Below are 21,947 nucleotides of genomic sequence, written 5' to 3'. Positions count from 1 at the left end.
AAAACTCTGCAGTGAAGCCGTCCGGGCCAGGGCTTTTTTTTGATGGGAGTTTTTTGATTACCATTTCAATCTCTTTTTTTGTTCTGGGTCTATTTAGTTGTTCTACTTCTGAATGTGTTATTTAGGTCGGTAGTGTTTTTCCAGGAATTCATCCATTTCTTCTAGGTTTGCAAATTTGTTAGAGTACAATTTTTCATAATAATCTGAAATGATTCTTTTAATTTCATTTGGTTCTGTTGTGATGTGGTCCTTCTCATTTCTTATTCGGGTTATTTGTTTCCTTTCCTGTATTTCTTTAGTCAGTCTAGCCAATGGTTTATCAATTTTGTTAATTTTTTCAAAGAACCAGCTTTTGGCTTTGTTAATTCTTTCAATTGTTTTTCTGTTCTCTAATTCATTTAGTTCAGCTCTAATTTTTATTATTTGTTTTCTTCTGGTGCCTGATGGATTCTTTTGTTGCTCACTTTCTATTTGTTCAAGTTGTAGGGACAGTTCTCTGATTTTGGCTCTTTCTTCTTTTTGTATGTGTGCATTTATCGATATAAATTGGCCTCTGAGCACTGCTTTTGCTGTGTCCCAGAGGTTTTGATAGGAAGTATTTTTATTCTCGTTGCTTTCTATGAATTTCCTTATTCCCTCCTTGATGTCTTCTATAACCCAGGCTTTTTTCAGGAGGGTATTGTTCATTTTCCAAGGATTTGATTTCTTTTCCCTAGTTTTTCTGTTATTGATCTCTAGTTTTATTGCCTCGTGGTCTGAGAAGATGCTTTGTAATATTTCGATGTTTGGACTCTGCAAAGATTTGTTTTATGACCTCATATGTGGTCTAGAAAAAAAAGTATATTTTGCAGCCGTTGGGTGGAGAGTTCTGTATAAGTCAATGAGGTCAAGTTGGTTGATTGTTGTAATTAGATCTTCCGTGTCTCTATTGAGCTTCTTACTGGATGTCCTGTCCTTCTCCGAAAGTGGTGTGTTGAAGTCGCCTACTATAATTTTGGAGGTATCTATCTCACTTTTCAATTCTGTTAAGATTTGATTTATGTATCTTGCAGCCCTGTCATTGGGTGCATAAATATTTAATATGGTTATGTCTTCCTGATCAATTGTCCCTTTTATCATTATGTAGTGTCCTTCTTTATCCTTTGTGGTGGATTTAAGTCTAAAGTCTATTTTGTCAGAAATTAATATTGCTACTCCTCTTCTTTTTTGCTTATTGTTTGCTTGATATATTTTTTTCCATCCTTTGAGTTTTAGTTTGTTTGTGTCTCTAAGTCTAAGGTGTGTCTCTTGTAGGCAGCATATAGATGGATCGTGTTTCTTTATCCAGTCTGTGACTCTCTGTCTCTTTATTGGTGCATTTAGTCCATTTACATTCAGCGTAATTATAGATAAATAAGTTTTTAATGCTGTCATTTTGATGCCTTTTTATGTGTGTTGTTGACAATTTCATTTTTCCACATACTTTTTTGTACTGAGGCGTTTTTCTTAGTAAATTGTGAGATCCTCATTTTCATAGTGTTTGACTTTGTGTTAGTTGAGTCGTTACATTTTTCTTGGCTTTTATCTTGAGTTATAGAGTTGTTATACCTCTTTGTGGTTACCTTAAATTTACCCCTATTTTTCTAAGTAAAAACCTAACTTGTATTGTTCTATATCGCCTTGTATCACTCTCCATATGGCAGTTCAATGCCTCCTGTATTTAGTCCCTCTTTTTGATTATTGTGATCTTTTACCTATTGACTTCCATGATTCCCTGTTATGTGTATTTTTTTTTTTAATTAATCTTAATTTGTTTGTTTTTGTGATTTCCCTATTTGAGTTGATATCAGGACGTTCTGTTTTGTGACCTTGTGTTGTGCTGATATCTGATATTATTGGTTCTCTGACCAAACAATATCCTTTAGTATTTCTTGTAGCTTTGGTTTGGTTTTTGCAAATTCTCTAAACTTGTGTTTATCTGTAAATATCTTAATTTCACCTTCATATTTCAGAGAGAGTTTTGCTGGATATATGATCCTTGGCTGGCAGTTTTTCTCCTTCAGTGTTCTGTATATGTCGTCCCATTCCCTTCTTGCCTGCATGGTTTCTGCTGAGTAGTCTGAACTTATTCTTACTGATTCTCCCTTGAAGGAAACCTTTCTTTTCTCCCTGGCCGCTTTTAAAATTTTCTGTTTATCTTTGGTTTTGGCGAGTTTGATGATAATATGTCTTGGTGTTTTTCTTTTTGGATCAATCTTAAATGGGGTTCGATGAGCATCTTGGATAGATATCCTTTCGTCTTTCATGATGTCAGGGAAGTTTTCTGTCAGGAGTTCTTCAACTATTTTCTCTGTGTTTTCTGTCCCCCCTCCTTGTTCTGGGACTCCAATCACCCACAGGTTATCCTTGATAGAGTCCCACATGATTCTTAGGGTTTCTTCATTTTTTTTAATTCTTTTACCTGATTTTTTTTCAGCTATGTTGGTGTTGATTCCCTGGTCCTCCAGATGTCCCAGTCTGCATTCTAATTGCTCGAGTCTGCTCCTCTGACTTCCTATTGCGTTGTCTAATTCTGTAATTTTATTGTTAATCTTTTGGATTTCTACATGCTGTCTCTCTATGGATTCCTGCAACTTATTAATTTTTCCACTATGTTCTTGAATAATCTTTTTGAGTTCTTCAACATTTTTATCAGTGTGTTCCTTGGCTTTTTCTGCAGTTATCCTAATTTCATTTGTGATATCTTGAAGCATTCTGTAAATTAGTTTTTTATATTCTGTATCTGATAATTCCAGGATTGTATCTTCATTTGGGAAAGATTTTGATTCTTTTGTTTGGGGGGTTGGAGAAGCTGTCATGGTCTGCTTCTTTAAGTGGTTTGATATGGATTGTTGTCTCCGAGCCATCACTGGGAAACTAGTTTTTCCAGAAATTCCGCTAAAAAAAAAAATGCAGTCAGATCCCTATCAGAGTTCTCCCTCTGGCTGAGGCTATTCGGATGTTAATGAAGCCGCCTGCATCCAGTCCAAATCCCGTCGGGACGGTTCCCCGGCTGGGACGCTGCTCTCCCCGTTCCAAGACCAGTCACTGCCTCCCGGGGACTTCTCCTACCGGCTGCGTCCCACGCCGCCCACGGAACCGGCTGGTCCCCCTCCCCGGGTTAGTTCAGGGGGGTGGAGCAGCTCTCTGTGCTTGTGCCGTACCTGACTGGTACGCTGGCTCCGGGCTCTGAAAACAATCACTGCTTCCCCGTATTAGTTCCTTCTCCGTCTCTAAATCTGTATTTGTTGTTCAGGGTTCATAGATTGTTATGTACGTGATCGATTCACTTGTTTTTCCGTGTCTTTGTTGTAAGAGGGATCCGAGGTAGCGTCTGCCTAGTCCGCCATCTTGGCTCCGCCCTCTGTTTATTATTTTTTGAAAGCATTTGAGTGTACAAGTGTCGGAATAATTGGTTTAGGAATTAAATTCTAATGAATTTGAAATCGACTCGATGAGAATTGATTTAAAAATTCATTCGTAGTTGCCAAAGAATTTAATTTTATATATTTTATTAATAAAATTTTGCTAAGCAAATGGATATTGTATACAAAATTTACAAATAATATAGTTGATCAGAGAAGCCCTGGTGGCTCAGTGGCTATGTGCTTAACTGTGAACCGAAAGGTCAGCGGCTTGAACCTGCCAGCCCATCTGCAGAGGTAAGGTGGTGGCAGCCTGCTTCTGAAAAGATTTACAGAAACCCTATTTTTGTCCTCTCGTGTCGCTATGAGTCGAAATCAACTCCACATCGATGGGTTTATAGTTAATCGATTTAAGGGAAATGTTTTAAAAATGTTAACTTTTTCCCTTGCAACTAATTTCATTCCATTAAAATGATTTACATCTATTAATGCTTAAAACTGATTTTACTTTGCTTTAAAAATACTTGTTTGTTTGAGTTTTCATTTCTTTATAAAGGCCTTTATTCTGTTTCAAATTAGAGAGGCTTTGATTTTTCTTGTTTAAGATATTTTGTTTAAAAGTGTTTGTTTAAGATATATTGTTCTTGGAAATACAGAGTTAATTTGGTCTTAGTTTTATCAGATAAGATAGAATTTATTAAAATTGCTATTTTTAAATATTTAATTTTTGAAAGCCAGAATGCTACTGTATATAGTAACTAAATTTTAGAAAATTTCTGCTAATGTGTCTTATTTTTCCCTCTTTTTAGGATGGCACCATTAAAATTAAAGACCTAACCTTGCCTGAATTGATAGGGATAATGGATACATGTTTTTGCTGTTTGGTAAGCATTAAAATAAGACTATTGGTTAATTCAAAAACTATAACCTCCCTGAACCTTTGAATTTGAAAGTATGTACACTAATGCTGAGGATGAGCCTATGTAATCTCGGGCCTAGAAAATGGGGATAAGACAGTCAGGCCAAGCTGTGCCTTGGGAAACAACATTTCACCTCCCCATCTAGGTGATTTTAAGTTCTCATTTTCTGGGTGTAGGGATATTTTTTTTTCCAAGGAAAACTAATATTCTAGTCATTGTCCAGAGTATGCTTTTTGTTCTCTTGGTACCCAGGGGGGCAAACTGTAATTAGAAGGTGCCGTGAAATGAGTATGGAGTAGAAGCAAAGGGAGCTCTGGATTGGCTTTGGAGAGATTTTTTTTTCCCTAATCTAGGCTCAATTGCGGTAAACTGTCATGTTCTACTGTGAAAAAAATTTTTTAGGTATTTATATATAGTGGATGGTTTGCTTCCCTAGACAGTGTTGTTTAATTGTGGGAAAAATTCTGATTTGTACTGCCTTTTTTCCTTGCTTACATTCTGACCATCCTTTTCTTTTTAAACTTGATGTTAAGTCAGCATCCTCAGAAATACATAAAGTTTATTCATTTGCTTATTCAGCAAATATTGAGTTTTTTAATTCTAATGTTAAGCAAATAAAATTAAGCAAATATTCATTTGCATATTCAGAAAGTATGTGTGAAGTCCTTACCCTGATGGTTAAGAGCTACAGCTGCTAACCAAAAGAAGAAAGTTCAAATCCACCAAGTGCTCCTTGGAAACGCTAAAGGGCTGTTCTACTCTGTTCTATAGGGTCACTATGAGTTGGAATCGACTCAACAGCAACAGGTTTAGGTTTTTTTTTTTTTGTTTGTTTACATGTCTGTTTTTTACTTAGGTCTCACATCAGTTCTATTAGGTACCTGCTATCATCCTTTATGATTTGCCTAGGGTTTTGTTGCTAGAAAGGAGCATAGCCAAAGTCCTAATCTTGGTCCTTTTGCCTCCAGAGCTATCTCTTTCTTTCAAAGATGTCTTTATTATTCTTGAGCATTTTATAGTCTTGGTGGGATAAGGAAAAAACCAAACCTGTTGCCCTGGAATTGAATCCAGCTCATAGCCACCCTGTAGGACAGAGTAGACCTGCCGCATAGGGTTTCCAAGGCTTTATGGAAGCAGACTGCCACATCTTGCTCCAGAGGAGTGGCTGGTGGGTTCGAACTGCTGACCTTTTGGTTAGCAGCCCAGCACCTTAACCACTGTACCACCAGGGCTCCTTCCTGGTGAAATAGGGAGGGGAAATAAGGAGGATTGTTGGGGACAGATAGGTAAAGACAACAATTCTGACAAAATGTAAATGTTTTTGTAATGGTGCTATGGGAACAGAGAGAAGGGATTAATTGTGTCTGGGAGGATAAGAAGGGCTGTAGAAAGGATGTAATGCTGGCATGAGATGCTGAAGAATGATAGGCATGTGACGGGAGGGTGACAGGACTGCAGGCAAGGGGAGTGTATTGCGTAGACATGGCAAAGGAAAAATGCTAAGATTGGGGGAATCCTGAACAGCTGCTTATGGCAGAAGTATGGGAGGAATGTGTGACAGTGATGGAGAGGGTGGGAAGGGCAGTTAGAGGAAGGAAAGGGGAGGATTTTTGCCAAAGTTGAGGAAACACTCTATTTCTATGATATTCCTTGGGACCATATCTAAGAGTTTGGCTTTTAATAGGGAGATGACTTTTAATCTGGTAAGTCTCTTCAGCACACTGGTAATACCAAATACATAATTATAGTATTTTTTTTTTAATTGTGCTTTAAGTGAAAGTTTACAGTTCAAGTCAGTTTCTCATACAAAAACTTATACACACACTGTTACATGATCGTACTTGCTCTCTCTATAAAGTGACAGCACACTCCTCTCCACCCTGTATTTCCCGTGTCCATTCAACCAGCTCCTGTACTCCTCTGCCTTCTCATCTCACCACTGGACAGGAGCAGCCCGCTTAGTCTCACGTGCCTACGTGAGCTAAGAAGCACGTTCCTCGGCAGCATCATTTTATGTCTTATAGTCCAGTCTAGTGGAAACCCTTGTGGCACAGTGGTTAAGAGCTACAGCTGCTAACCAAAAGGTTGGCAGTTTGAATCCACCAGGCCCTCCTTGGAAATCCTCTGGGGCAGCTATACTCTGTCCTGTAGGGTTGCTATGAGTGGGAATTGTCTCAACGGCAGTGGGTCTGCTTTTGTTTTTGGTTTAGTCCAGTCTAATCTTTGTTTGAAGAGTTGGCTTCAGGAATGGTTTTAGTTTTGGGCTGACAGAGTCTGGGGTCCATGACCTCTGGGGTCCCTCCAGTCTCAGTAAGGCCATTAAATCTGGTCTTTTTACTAGAATTTGAGTTCCACACCCCACTTTTTTCCTGGTCCATCAGGGATTCTCTGTTGTGTTCCCTGTCAGGGAAGTCATTGGTGGTAGCTGGGTACTATGTAGTTCTTCTGGTCTCAGGCTGATGGAGTCTCTGGTTTCTGTGGCCCTTTCTGTCTCTTGGGCTCATATTCACCTTGTGTCTTTGGTGTTCTTCATTCTCCTTTGCTCCAGTTGGGTTGGGACCAGTTGATGCATATTAGATAGCCGCTTGCTAGCTTTTAAGACCCCAGATGCCACTCACCAAAGTGGGATGCAGAACGTTTTCTTGATAAACTTTGTTATGCCCATTGACCCAGATGTCCCCCAAAACAATAGTCCTCAGACCCCTGCCCCTGCTACTCTGTCCCTCTAAGTGTTTGGTTGTATTCAGGAAACTTCTTAGCTTTTGGTTTAGTCCAGGTGTGCTGACTTCCCCTGTATTGTACGTTGTCCTTCCCGTCACCTAAAATAATTCTTGCCTACTGTCTAATTAGTGAATGCCGTTCCACCTCCCTCGCTACCCTCATAACCATCAAAGAATGTTTTCTTCTGTGTTTAAACCTTTTCTTGAGTTCATATAATAGTGGTCTCATATAGTATTTGTCCTTTTGCAACTGACTAATTTTACTCAGCATAATGTCTTCCAGGTTCCTCCATGTTATGTTTCATGGATTCATCATTGTTCTTTATCATTCCATAGTATTCTGTTGTGTAAATACACCATAATTTGTTTATCCATTCGTCCATTGGTGGGCACCTAGGTTGTTTCCATCTTTTTACTATTGTAAACAGTGCTTGAATGAACATGGGTGAGCATATATCTGTTTGTGTGAGGACTCTTACCTCTCTAGGATATATTCCAAGGAGTGGGATTGCCAGATCATATGGCACTTGTATTTCTAGCTTTTTAAGGAAATGCCAAATCTATTTCCAAAGTGGTTGTACCATTTTACATTCCCACCAGCAGTGTATAAGCATTCTGGTCTCTCCATAACCTCTCCAACATTTTTTATTTTGTGTTTTTTGGATTAATGCTAGCCTCACTGGGGTAAGATGGTATCTCATTGTAGTTCTGATTTGCATTTCTCTAATAGTTAATGATGGCGAGCATTTCCTCACATATCTGCTAACCGCCTGAAGGTTGTTGGTGATGTGCCTGTTCATATATTTTGCCCATTTTTTAATTGGGTTATTTTATCTTCTTGTTGTTGAGGTTTTACAGTATCTTGTAGATTTTAGAGATTAGGACGCTGATCAGATTTGTCGTAGCCAAAATTTTTTTCCCAGTCTGTAGGTTGTCTTTTTACTCTTTTGGTGAAGTCTTTGGATTAGCATAAATATTTGATTTTTAGGAGCTCCCAGTTGTTTAGTTTCTCTTCTCATGTTTGTGAATTATTAGTAATGTTTTGTATACTGTTTATGCCATCTATTAGGGCTCCTTTTAATTATAGTATTTTTAATGTATATTTCTCATTTCATGATGCAGCAATGTGTGTCATGCTCTGTTGGAGAGTTCTTGGACTTTAATATAAAAATAACTGCGCAGACTTGGGCAAATTATTTAAACTCTCTGAATCCATTTCCTTATGTGTAAAAGGAGAAAAACATAGTTTTCCTCGAAGTGTTAGGAAAAAATGGGCGAAGATATGTGGAAACACCTGGTATAGTACTTGGGATATAGTGGTTACCCGGTTTTGGCTGTTGTTGGTGTTTCTACCTTTTAGCACATGGTTCCAAGCGTATGATAGCCACTCAGTAAAGAAGAGTTGAATGATTACCTTTGTGTTTTAGAAATATCCCTCTGGCCGGGGGTATCGAAATAGAGATGGGCATTACATAGTTTGTTGTAATAGTCTAGGTGAGAGACGGTGCACTTGGCTGGGCTTGTGGTGGGGTGTATGAAAAAGAAGAACTGATTTCAAATTCTCGTAGAATCTGGAACATTTGGAGCCATGGAGACTGTATGAACCCCTGAAACTAAGATAACCCCTAAGATAATCTTTAAACCTTAAACCAAAAATATCCCCTGAAGTTTCTCAAAACCAAGGAGTTTTGCTTAACGAGTAAAGAATGCCTGCCTTAAGCATTGTGTTCTTTTAAGATCTTTCTATATTGGATCAAATTAACAACAGCAACTTAAAAGATTGGTTAGGAAACAAGGGGGCAGTGAGTGTATGTTAATAGGGGAGGAACAGCTCGAAAAAGGAGAGTGAGAGTGAATGCACAGCTCGAAGAATGTAGTCAGTGTCGCGGAATTGTACGTACATGTAGAAATTGCTGAACTGGTGTATGTTCTGCTGTGTATATTCTCAGTAGCAACAGCAAAAATAAACTATTTTTTAAAAAAGAAAAGAACCGAAGAAGTGCCCAAGGACTGTGTTAGTTCTAAAATTGCGAATTCCCCAGTTACAGATTTTTATTGACTACGTTGTAGAATTGACTGCTTTCTGATGTTTCGTAAGGAGACACTTCAATTTCAGTAATCTCCAAATATATTCCCAACTTAATTATATCTGAGAATGCTTCCCATCAATAGCTAACCGTATTTGTGGTATGTGATTCTTGAAAAACTTTAGTCAAGAAAAGTAAATTCTCACTCTTTTGTCTTTTCTGAATTTTCTTTAATCACTTAAATCTTGCGAATAAACGTACTTGGTTCTGCAGCACTCTGGCCTTTGCTGAGTCAATTTAGACTTTTCAGACTCTGTGTATCACCTTTAAACATGTATGTTCTTTCATTTCTTTATAGATCACATGGTTAGAAGGCCATTCCTTGGCACAGACAGTATTTACGTGCCTTTATATTCATAATCCAGACTTTATAGAAGATCCTGCCATGAAAGCTTTTGCCCTGGGAATCCTGAAAATCTGTGACATTGCAAGGGAAAAAGTAAATAAAGCTGCCGTTTTTGAAGAGGTAAGATTTTCTAATTTAAGAACTGAAGCTCATTGGCTACCTTATTCACTGTGATGTATTAAACAATTTTATGATACATATTCTTTTCTACATATGTAGTTGAAAATGATTTTTAAATGTGATGCTATTGCTGTTTACAGATATATTGGCTAAAGTTTGCCCGTTGTCTTCAAGAAAATGCCTTCTTTCTTGGTACTGTTTTGTCAGTACCATTTATCAAATATCCATTATCTTCTAGATATTGTGGAGATTGACCAAAAAAATAAAGGAGACACCCTGAGGGACCGAATTACTGGGTTAAGTGCTAGGGACCATGGTGTCAGGGAACATCATACTCAGTTGTTATAACATAGTTGATAAAGAAAATGTTCTCATCCTATTTTGGTGAGTAGCGTCTAGGGTCTTAAAAGCTTTTGAGCAATCATTTAAGATACTCCACTGGTCGTACCCCATCTGGAGCAAGGGAGAATGAAGAAAACCAAAGACACAAGGGAAAGATTAATTGAAAGGACTAATGGACCACGGCTGCCACAGCCTTTACCGGACTGGGTCCAGCACATTTAGGTGGTACCCAGTTGCTGCCACCGACTGCCCTGACAAGGATCACAGTAGAGAATTCCAGACAGCCGGAGAAAAATGTGGAACAAAATTCTAACTCACAAAAAAAGACCAGACTTAATTGGTCTAACAGAGACTGGAGCAACCCTGAGAGTATGGTCCCTAGATACGCTTCTAACTCAGTACTGAAGTCACTCCTGAGGCTCACCCTTAAGCCAAAGATTAGAACGGCGTGTAAAACAGAACGGTACTAAATGGGCACACCAGCCTGGGAGTGGGGGCGAGAAAGCAGGAGGGGACAGAAAAGCTGGCAATAGGGAGCCCAGGGTAGAGAAGGGGAGAGTGTTGACATGTCTTGGGGTTGGTAACCAATGTCACAAAACAGTGTGTATACTGATTGTTTAATGAGAGACTTATTTGCTCTGTGAACCTTTATCTAGAGTACAGACAAAAAAAATTCTATAAATATAAAAATGATATATGCTAAGAAAAAAAACGCAAAAACTCAGCCCTTGCCCTCAAGCCTCTTATAAATTATAGCACAGAAATGCTTTACTTTCAGTCTTTGGATAAGAGGGAGCTAAGGAAATCAAAGATATGAGAATATTTAGGGTATAAATATTTTTCTCTAGGTTACTAAGTGCCTTCCCCCAAGGAAGTGTTATGAGTTTTAGACATAGAAAACTTTTTTTCTCCTGTCATAAAAAATACGGTTTCATACCTGATAATTGTAAGGGAAAATGTGATAGCTTTTGAAATTATTGATAAGTAATTTTTACCTTAATTTCCCTTTGCTAAAAATATTGTTTCTTTTAATACTGTTATTGCTCCAAAGTAAGTATCTTAGGCTCAAATAATAGTTCGGTGTATAGTATGTAAATCTTTGCTAAATTTATATATGTGAAGAAAATTAAATATATACCTAATATTATTGGATGTGTTGCTTGCATTGGGCAAATCTGCTGCAAAAGACCTCTTTAAAGTGTTGAAAAGCAAAGATGTCACCTTGAAGACTAAGGTGCGCCTGACCCAAGCCACAGGTATTTTCAGGCGCATCATATGCATGTGAAAGCTGGATAATGAACGAGGAAGATCGAGGAAGAATTGACGCCTTTAAACTGTGGTGTTGGCGAAAAATATTGAGTATATCATGGACTGCCGAAAGAACGAACAAATCTGTCTTAGAAGAAGTACAACCAGAATGCTCCTTAGAAGCAAGGATGGCAAGACTGCGTCTTACGTACTTTGGACATGTTGTCAGGAGGGATCAGTCCCTGGCAAAGGACTTTGTCCTTGGCAGAGTACAGGGTCAGTGGAAAAGAGGAAGCCCCTCAACGAGATGGATTGACACAGTGACTACAACAATGGGCTCAAGTATGGCAGGGACTATGAGGATGGCACAGGACCAGGCAGTGTTTTGGAAAATCTTACTGACTTGGATGAAATAAAATTTCTTTAGTTTGAATTAATAAATGAGAAGAAAAATACAAATTATTTTAAATATTTAAATTTTCAGAGCACACCAAAAAGGATTTAAAAAAATCGCTGGGACAGGGAACACAAACCTGTTGCCGTCGAGTCCATTCTGCCTCATGGCAACCCTGCAGGACAGGGAAAAACCGCCCCATTGGGTTAACAAGGGTGTAATCTTTATGGAAGCAGACTGCCACATCTTTCTTCCGTGAAGCAGCTGGTGGGTTCAAACCCTGACATTTGGTTAGCAGCCAAGTGCTTAACCACTGTGTTACCAGGGACAGGAAAAGGATTCATTTAACACGTAGTACTAGTACAGTTGATTAATACCCTTGAAAATTACTTGGTCATCATTTCACATCACAGTAAATTCCAGATAGATGAAGTATTTTAAGTGTCAAAAAATTATTAAAAAATCAGAAGATAGTTCACAGAAAATAAAATAAGCTTTAAATATACGGAAAGATACTTCATATAAGAGAAATGCAAATTAAAAGTGAGATACTGTTGGCTATCCTTATTGGCAAAGATTAGAAATTTCTTATAATACACTATGTTAATATGGATGAGAAAACAGGCAGTCGTGTGTGTGTATGATATGAATAATCATTATTTCCTTCCTTTGAATTTTTTTAAACTTTTATTTAGAAATAATTTCAAACTTTCAGAAAAGTTCCAGTAACAGCATAAAGAACACCATACATCCCTCATGTAGATTCACTGCCATTGACATAATGTCTCCTTTGCTTTTTCACCTCTCACTGTCATATATGTATGTATGTGTATATGTAGGTATGCATTTTTTTCTGAACCACTAACTAGAGAGTAAGTTGCACTCAGTGTGCGTGGCCTGAGCACAAGGGCACTCTCCCACACAACTCCAGTACAGTTATCAAATGGGTGTCAATCCACTCTGCATTCCATTTTTGTGAGGTTTTTTTTTTTTTTGGCATTTTTTTCCCTGTAGTACAGGATCCAGTCTAGGATTATGTCCTGCATTCGATTGCGTATCTTCTTAGCATCCTTTAATCTACAACAGTTCCTTAGCTTTCTTTGTCTCTTCTGACACTGATGTTTTGCTTTTTTTATAGAATGTTCCTCATTTGGGGTTTGTCTCCTATTTCCTCATGCTTCGATTTAGGTTATACAGTTCTGGCTGGAGTACAACAGAAATGGTGTGTCCTTTTCAGGTATCACATATGGAGGCACACATAGTCTATCCATCCCCTCCATGGTGACGTTATTTTGATCAGTCCATCAAGGTGTTGTCTCATTACTATATGATTAGCTATTTTTTCATTGTAATTAATAAGCAACTCTAGGGAGACACCTGAAGGTCACGCAGCTATCCTGCTCATTAAAATCTGCTCCTCCCCCAGATGCAGCATCCGTACATGCTGCCTGCCTGTACTAATCTCTGCTGTGGTGTTTGCAGAATGATGACTTTCTAACGCCACCACTCCCTCCACAGTCACCAGTCTCCAGCACTTGGCATTCTACTCTAGGCAAGACTCATGCATTTTTTGTTGGGAGTAAGCATTCATCAGATTTTTTTAAAGGGCTATTTGGTAGTATGTGTCTTTGGTGGTTTGGTCTGAATTTAAAGTGCGTAAATCATTTGCCTCAGTTTCATTCCTAGGAATTTATCCTACAAATGTATCTGTGCTTGTACACAAATGCCTATGTACAAGGACGTTAATTGTACTATTTGTAATAACAACAGGCTGGAACCTACCTCAGTGTCCATCAGTAGAAGACTCGTTAATTCCAGCCTCTGGAGTATGCTGTATTTGTATAGTCAAGCAGCCTTTAAAAAGAAGGAGGTAGTTTTATGTGTACAGATAAGATTATGTCCCCAAAATAAAGTAAAAGTCAGATATAGAAAAGTAATTATAGCTTCCTACCACTTTTGTTTTCTTTTTTTTAAAAAAGAGAGGTAAGTAAATCTGCATATACAAGAGGATAGCTAGGATGCTGAGGATTGGGATATATACCTGTTTGTACTGTCGAAATTTTTATTATGTGCGTGTATTTTACTGTTTTTAAAATAAATTTTAAAATATTTTTTAATAATAGAAATTTTAGTTCAGTGGCTATATATTCTCCGAAAGAAGGGCATCTAACAAATGTAAGAAATCATAAAAGGCTAGTAGGAAAAACGTTATAAAAATTTTTTAGGAAAAACAGATAACAAATGATAATTAATTTTTATATATGAAGATTCAAATAAAGCATAATACTAAGGCCCAAACGAATACTGGGAAGTAAAATAAATAGCTTATTCATAAAGGAATGTTATACAAATGGCCATAATATTTTTAAAATTTAGCCTGAGAATAATCTAAGAAATGTAAATTAAAATAATTCATTTTTCACCTATAAATTGTATTTAAAAATTTTAGAACGAGAATTTTCAATGTTGGCAAAGATGTGGTAAGTTGGCACTTTATTTTTACTGGTAGGAATTTGCACGAGCACAGCTGTTGGAGAACACTTTAGCAATGTGTGTATCAAGAATCTTAAACATGTTGATGCCATTTAAACTAGTAATATTACATGTAGAATTCAGCCTTGAAGAAATAATTTAAAATGTGGGTAATTTATGCCCATGCTTGTTAATCAGAGTTTTCAATAGTGAGAAATTGACATCAACCAAAATGCCACTTCTGGGATCACGGTTGACAAAAATTATGGATAGATACACATAGTGAATATGTGGCCATTAGCCTGATAACAGACCATTTAATGACATGGGGAAATGCATACTTTAAAAGGTACAGTGTGGCCAACTATGTAAAAACAAAGAAAACTGGGAAGAAATATAAACAGGTTAGCTCCTGGGCTGGAAGGATTATATTTTTCCAATTTAAATAAACTTTTCAAATTTCCCAGAAAAATTTGTGTTGGTTTTATAATTAGGCAAAAAAAAAGTATTATGTATGTGTGTATATTCACACACACATACAACCTAGTAAAAGTCATTAAAAGACTTGATAATGTATAAAGAAGAAGGATTTATAATGAACAAATGATTTGTTTGAAATGGGTGCTCTGAAGTTCCTAAGTGCTGGTGTATTTGTTCTCAGATTTATCTCCAGTTTTGTTTTTACTCCTCAATGAGAGACATTTCCAGCTTCCTAAAAACATCTCTTCCTTAGTATCTTGCTCACACATGCAAAATGGGAACCACTATTCCATCATCACATTACTTTTCTGCTTGTATTCTGTATCTTGCAAAATGATATCTTTAGTCTTAGATTGCTTTTATATTTCCTACATTCAGATCCTTTCTTTTCCCCCTTGCACATGTCTAGGCACTTTTTTTTTTTTTTCCTTCTATTTCATTGTTCTTGGTTTTCTTCATGCCTTTATCAGCTTTAGGGTTTAGACTCCTCTGAGAATTTCCAGACTGGTCTTTCTGGCCCATTTTTCCTGCTAGCTGGTTCTCCACATGACTGACCACCAGTTATCTTCCTAAAAATAGGTAACCTGGTCATGTTCCTTTTTGCTGTTTGGAGATTTCCACTAGGGTGTGTGTGTATATGCATGTGTGTTATGATACATGTACCTTATTCAAAAAGACAAATAACCCACAAGACTTAAATTGGAAAATTGTAGTCCCTCTGCCCTTCCTTTATCCATTCCAGAACAAGATTCAATTCTTTATTAGCTTTTTACCTAAGTGCTACTTATCTTTACACTTGAATCCCACTCTCTTAACTCCCTCAAACAGTTCAGTTTTCCTCTCTGCCCTTTTATAACACATTCTTTTGTTAGGCGTAGAGTCTATACATCCTAGTTAGTATGGAATAGTTTGCATCTTTTGTCATAGCATAATAATAATAATGTACAAGTTTGAATGATAATGGTACGTTCACTCCAGTTACAGCGTCTGCGTCTATTATCTCTTTATTATCACTGTGGATTGTGACTATACATCCACATGTCTGTGTCCCCTGCTAGATAGTTCCCTAAGGTCAGCATTACCATCAACTGTTGTTGTTGAGTGCTGTCCAGTTGGTTCCGATTTAGCGACCCTACATACAACAGAATGAAACACTGCCCAGTCCTGCATTATCCTCACAGTCATTGCTATGTTTGAGCCCACTGTTACACCCACTGTATCAGCCTATCTTGTTGAGGGTTTTCCTCTTCATTGACTCTCTCCCAAGCATGATGTACTTCTCTAGGGACTGATCCCTTCTGAGAACATGTCCAAAGTACACGAGATGAAGTCTTGCGGTTCTCACTTCTGAGGAGCATTGTGGCTGCACTTCTTCCAAGATAGATTTGTTCACTCTTCTGGAGGTCCATGGTATATTCAGTATTCTTTGCCAACACCTTAATTCAAATGGATCAGTTCTTCAGTCTTCCCTGTTCATTGTCCAGTTTTCACGTGCATATGAGGTGATTGAAAATACCATGACTTGGGTCAGGCACACCTTAGCCCACAGAGTGAAATCGTTGCTTTTTGACACTTTAAAGAGGTCTTTTGCAGTAGATTTGCCAAATGCACTACATCATCTGATTTTTTGACTGCTGCTTCCATGGGCATTGATTGTGGATCAAGTAAAATGAAATCCTTGACGACTTTAGCCTTTTCTTGGTTTATCATGATGTTGCTTATTGGCCCACTTGTGAAGGTTTTTGTTTTCTTTCTGTTGAGGTGCAATCCATACTGAAGGCTGTATTGTTTGATCTTCATCAGTAAGTGCTTCAAGTCCTCTTCACTTTCAGCAGCCAAGGTTGTGTCATTTGCATATGGCGGGTTGTTAACGAGTCTTCCTCCAATCCTGATGTCGTGTTCTTCTTCCTATAGTCTGATTTCTTGGATTATTTGCTCAGCATACAGATTGAATAAGTATGTTGAAAGGAAACACCACTGATGCACCCCTTTCCTAATTTTAAACCACTCAGTATCCCCTTGTTCTGTTCAAACAACTGTCTCTTGGTCTATGTACAGTTTCTGCATTAGCACAATTAAGTGTTCTGGAATTCCCATTCTTTGAAATGTTATCCGTAATTTGTTATGATCCACACAGTCGAATGCCTTTGCATAGTCAATAAAACACAGGTAAACGTCTTTCTCATATTCTCTGCTTTCAGCCAAGATCCATTTGACATCAGCAGTGATACCCCTTGTTCCACATCCTTTTCTGAATTCAGTTTAAATTTCTGGCAGTTCTTTGAATTAGCTTTAGCAAAATTTTACTTGTATTTGATATTAATGTTGTTCTATTATTTTCACATTCTGTTGCATCACCTTCCTTTGGAATGGACAAAAATATGGATGTCTTCAGGTTGGTTAGCCAGATAGCTGTCTTCCAAATTTCTTGGCATAGATGAGTGAGTGCTTCCAGCATTGCATCCAATTGTTGAAATATCTCAATTGGTATTCTGTCAGTTTCCGGAACCTTGTTTTTTGCCATTCTCTTCAGTGCAGCTTGGACTTCTTCCTCCAGTACCATCAGTTCTTGATCATATGGTATCTCCTGAAATGGTTGAACGTTGACCAATTGTTTTTGGTCCTGTGACTATTTCTTCCATCTTCTTTTGACACTTCTTTTGTCGTTCAATATCTTAACCTGTAGAATCCTTCAGTGTTGCAACTTGAGGCATGAATTTTTTCTTAAGTTCTTTCTACTTGAGAAATGTCGAGGGTGTTCTTCCCTTTTGGTATTCTGACTCCATATCTTTGTGCATTTCATTATAATAATTTACTCTGTCTTCTTGAGCTGCCCTTTGAAATTCTGTTCAGTTCTTTTACTTCATCATTTCTTCTATTCCATTTCATATTTTCCAACTACCTATCCTGTAACTACTTGATGTTCAAGAGCAAGTTTCAGAGTCTCTTCTGACATCCATTTTGATCCTTTTTTTTTTTTTTTTCTGTCTTTTTAATGGCCTTTTGCTTTCTTTGTGTATGATGTCCTTGATTGGTCTTATTCATTAGTGTTCAGTGTGTCAGATCTACTCTTATAAGATGGTCTCTAAATTCAGGTGGGGTATACTCAAGGTTGTACTTTGACTCTTGTGAACTTGTTTTAATTTTCTTCAGTTTCATCTTGAACTTGCATATGAGCAGTTGATGGTCTGTTCCGCAGTTGACCCCTGACCTTCTTCTGACTGATAATATTGAACTTCTCTGTCATCTCTTTCCACAGATGTAGTCGATTTGATGCTTGGGTATTCCATCCTGTGCGGGCCACATGTATAGTCATTGTTATGTTTTTGAAAAAAGGTATTTGCAATGAAGAAGTCGTTGGTCTTGCAGAATTCTATCATGCAATCTCAGGTGTCATTTTTATCACCATGGCCATATTTTCCAACTACTCTATCCTTTCTTTCCAACTTTCACAGTCCAATCACCGGTAATTATCAGTGCATCTTGATTGCATGTTTGATCATTCAGACTGCAGAAGTTGGTAAAAATCTTCAATTTCCTCATCTTTGGCATTAGTGGTTGGTGCATACATTTGAATAATAGTTGTATTAACAGGTCTTCCTTGTAGGCGTATGGGTATTATCCTGTCACTGATAACATTGTGCTTCAGGATTGATCTTGAAATGTTCTTTTTGATGATGAATGCGACACTGTTCCTGTTCAATTTGTTATTCCCAGCATAGTAGACCATGTGATTGTCTGATTCAAAATGGCCAATACCAGTACGTTTTAGCTCATTAATGCCTGGGATGCCGATCTTAATGCGTTCCATTTCATTTTTGACAACTTCCAATTTTTCTGGATTCCTACTTTGTACATTCCATGTTGCAGTTATTAATGGGTGTCTGTAGTTGTTTCTCCTCATATTGAGTCATGCCACCTCAGCAGATGAGCCTGATTCCATCCACATCATTAAGGTAGACTCTACTTTGAGGAGGCAGCTCTTCCCCAGTCAAATTTTGAGTGCCTTCTGACCTGAAGGCTCCTCTTCTGGCACTATATCAGATAGTGTTTGCTACTGTTCATAAAGTTTTCTCTGGCCAGTTTTTTAAGAAATAGATCACTAGATCCTTCTTCTTCGTCTGGAAGATGTCCACTGAAACCTGTCCGCCATTGGTGCCCCTGCTGGCATTTGAGATACTGGTGGCACAGCTTCCAGCATTGCAGTACAACAAGCTGACAGATGAGTGGTGGACCATCAACTGACGTGCTGCTAAATCTAGTTCAGTTTTCAAGTGGGTACAGTTAATCCCTCTCTCCTTGCTGAAACACTTTCTTTGCTCGGCCTCTGTAAAATCACTCTTATTAAGTGATTTTACGGCATCGAATCTTTCGCCATCTGTCACGCAGTCACTTTTATCAGCTTTCCTTTTCTAAATATTGCTGGGTTATGTCCGCCTGGACCTTGGCTCTGAACACCATTCTTTTATTTCCAAGTACCTGCTTGATATCTCCATTTGGATGTTTAATAGGCATCTTGAGTGCAATATACCGAAACCTACTAAGCTTCTAATATTCCTCCCCAGCCCACATATGCAGATATGGTCTGCTCTTCTTTCAGTCCTCTCCATCTCAGTCAGTGGAAGTTCCATTTGCTTAGGCCAGAAATCTTAGAGCCGTCATTGACTTCTTCCTTATTGTCACACTCTGTAAACAGTCTTTTAGAACACACTCTTTGCTTTACTTTCTGAATTCTAGGGTCTGACCATTCTCACTTCTTTACCAGTACATCCCACGACAAGTTACTGCCATCTGTAAGCTGGGTTCTCGCAGTAGCTTCCTCACTGATCTCTTTACCTTGTCTACAAGTTACCCTGCAGTCAGCAACTAGAGTGATCCTTTCAAGACGAAAGTTAGATCTAATCACTCCCTGGCTCAAAAACATCGCATTCAGAATAAATCTAAACTCTATCCAGAACTTAGGAGCCCAGAGCAGTGCGGACATCCACTGCCTCTCCCTGGCTCAGACCTTTTCAGTCACCCTCATTGCTTTTCCTTGAACATCCAACCGTGCTGTGGTCTCATGGCCTTTGCATTGTAGTACTTTTGCTTTCTTGGTAAAAAGGGCGCATAGTGGTACCATTCCTTCTCCTACCATTTTCCTTGAACGTGGATATGATGTCTAGAGGTACTGCTTCATTTTGTGAATGTGAAATGGTAAACTTGAAGATGTAAAACAACGTGCAAATCTAAGACAAAGAGTTTAGTATGACAGGACTGAAAGATAGAAAGTGCCTGAGTTCTTCCTGATATGGTTGAGCATCTGAACCAATAACAATTACTTCTTGTACTTTGGGATTAAAAAAAAGTCTGCATCATCTAAGTTACTGTAGGATTTTGCTGTCACTTGTAGCCAAACATTTTAAATTAATACAAAATAAATAAATAAAACTGTAAAAGTTCCTTGTTTTCATGGGAAAGAGTAAATATTGTTATTTGGTGTGTTTCTTTTGAAATATTTTCAATAATATGTGTACATGTACATTTTATTTCACATGATGGAATTATATAAGCCAATTGCAACTTGCCATTTTTCCCTAGGCACTAGAGAATAGATTTCTATACTTACTACACGTGTAGGTAGATCTACCTCAGTGTTTTTGTTGGCTGTATAGCACTGTGTTAAGAGTACGGACTCAGAATAATTATCTCTGATAAGAATCATCAAAGGATGCTAAAACTGGTGAACAAAGGTGTAATGAGACACAGGATATGTGCTCAGTCTCAGAGTTATCTTCCTGTAGTGACTAGAGTTAACATCACTAATAATGGATAAACCAGCATCATGCGCCTCCTGATACCGTGCTCTCAGAAGGACGCAACATTATTTCTGAGGTATTCCTATCAAGTATGCACACAACTTGAATTTACTCATGAGGAAACATCAGGCAAACTCATATTGAGGGACATACTACAAAATAACTTTGTCCTATAATATTCCAAAATGTCAGGGCAAGAAAGACAAAGACAGAGGAACTGTTACTGCTTAAAGGAGATTTAAGAACATGACAGCTAAAAGCAACTTAGGATCTTGAACTGAATCCTGGACCAGAAGAAGAAGAAATCATTTTTTTTTCTTTTGCTATAATAAAAAGAACAATAGAAGAAACTTTAATGTTTGTAGATGAGAGGATAGAATTGTCCATTTCCTGATTTTGTCATTGTACTGTGGTTTTGTAAGAGAAGGCTTTAGTTTTTAGAAATCACACTGAAGGTAAAGAGGTGTCATCTCTGCAACTTGGCCTCGAAGGCTCAGGAAACAGAATTACACTGTGTGTGTTAAAATATTTACACTTGGGGATTATGGGTGGAAGGAATATGAGCGTTCTTTTTCCTATTTTTATAACTTTGTAATCTGAATTTTTTTCAAAATAAAGGTTTTAAAATACAAAAATAGAGCCTCTGGGGAATGAAACCACTTTAGGTTTCATTCACTAGCTTTGTGGTTTTGGGGAATGTAACCTTTCTGTGTCTGTTTCCAGATCTATAAAATGTAGTTTATAGTATACCCACCTTAGAGCACTGTTGTACAGATTAATGAAGTTAATACAAGTAAAATGTTTAGAACAGTGCCTGGCACAAAGTAAGCGCTTAATAAATGCTAGCTGTCAATTACAAGTGGAGTCCCTGGGTGGTGCACATGGTTAACACCCTTGGCAGCTAACTGAAGGGTTGGAGGTTCAAGCCTAGAGGCACCTTGGAAGAAAGACATGGTGATTTACTTCTGAAAAATAAGCCATTGAAAACCCAGTGGAACAGAGCTCTGCGCTGGCACGATAGGGTGGCCATGAGTCGGAATTAACTCGATGGCAACTGATATTTTGACTGGTGATGATTAGTAGTATTTCATTATATTTATAATAAATTAGCAGCCACGTATTAGTGGATAAAGTTGTTTCAGGTCCTAACCTGAAGTAAGTATCTGTGCGTATATTTTACTTTTCTTGTACCCTTGCTATGTTACCCAGTATCTGGTCTGTAGTAGGTACCCAAATTTGATTGTGTGAACCCTTAAAATCTTGATGCAAAGAATTTTATCTATAAAATGAATTTTTAAAGTAATAGGAAATCTCAACTAGTTTATCTGAATTGTTAAGTTCTAAAAGGTGTTAATATTTTTATCTTACTAGAATATTACATTATTAGTACAATCAAGATTATTATTTTGGCGGAATCACATTCTCTTTTGATACTGGCATTGGGTGTTCTGTTACAATCATGATTGTAATGATTTTACTATTCTACGTTTTCTTGCAGGGCTGTATTAATTTAAGTGATATGTTCTATAAAAAAAAAAACCCTAAATATCCCTGATAACCGTCTGTGATTATGCCGTGGCATAAAGAGACCCAGTAGGGTAAAGAATATGGGCTTTACCTGTTAAGTTGTGTTATTT

At 37.7% G+C, this 21,947-nt stretch overlaps 1 protein-coding gene across 4 annotated transcripts in view; it reads left to right on the top strand.

The window, feature by feature from the left end:
* NAA35 (N-alpha-acetyltransferase 35, NatC auxiliary subunit) overlaps window positions 1-21,947 on the top strand; it is a 97,430-nt gene that overhangs the window by 24,779 nt on the left and 50,704 nt on the right. For all 4 annotated transcript variants that reach the window (XM_064291164.1, XM_064291161.1, XM_064291163.1 and 1 more), the window contains exons 5-6: window positions 4,193-4,267; window positions 9,409-9,576. In XM_064291164.1, coding sequence (XP_064147234.1) covers window positions 4,193-4,267; window positions 9,409-9,576 — 243 coding nt within the window. The remainder of the gene's footprint in view (window positions 1-4,192; window positions 4,268-9,408; window positions 9,577-21,947) is intronic.

This window comes from Loxodonta africana, chromosome 9 (assembly GCF_030014295.1).
Source record: "Loxodonta africana isolate mLoxAfr1 chromosome 9, mLoxAfr1.hap2, whole genome shotgun sequence".
NCBI classification, from domain to species: Eukaryota; Metazoa; Chordata; class Mammalia; order Proboscidea; family Elephantidae; genus Loxodonta; species Loxodonta africana.
This window is presented reverse-complemented; position numbering and strand designations above follow the sequence as displayed.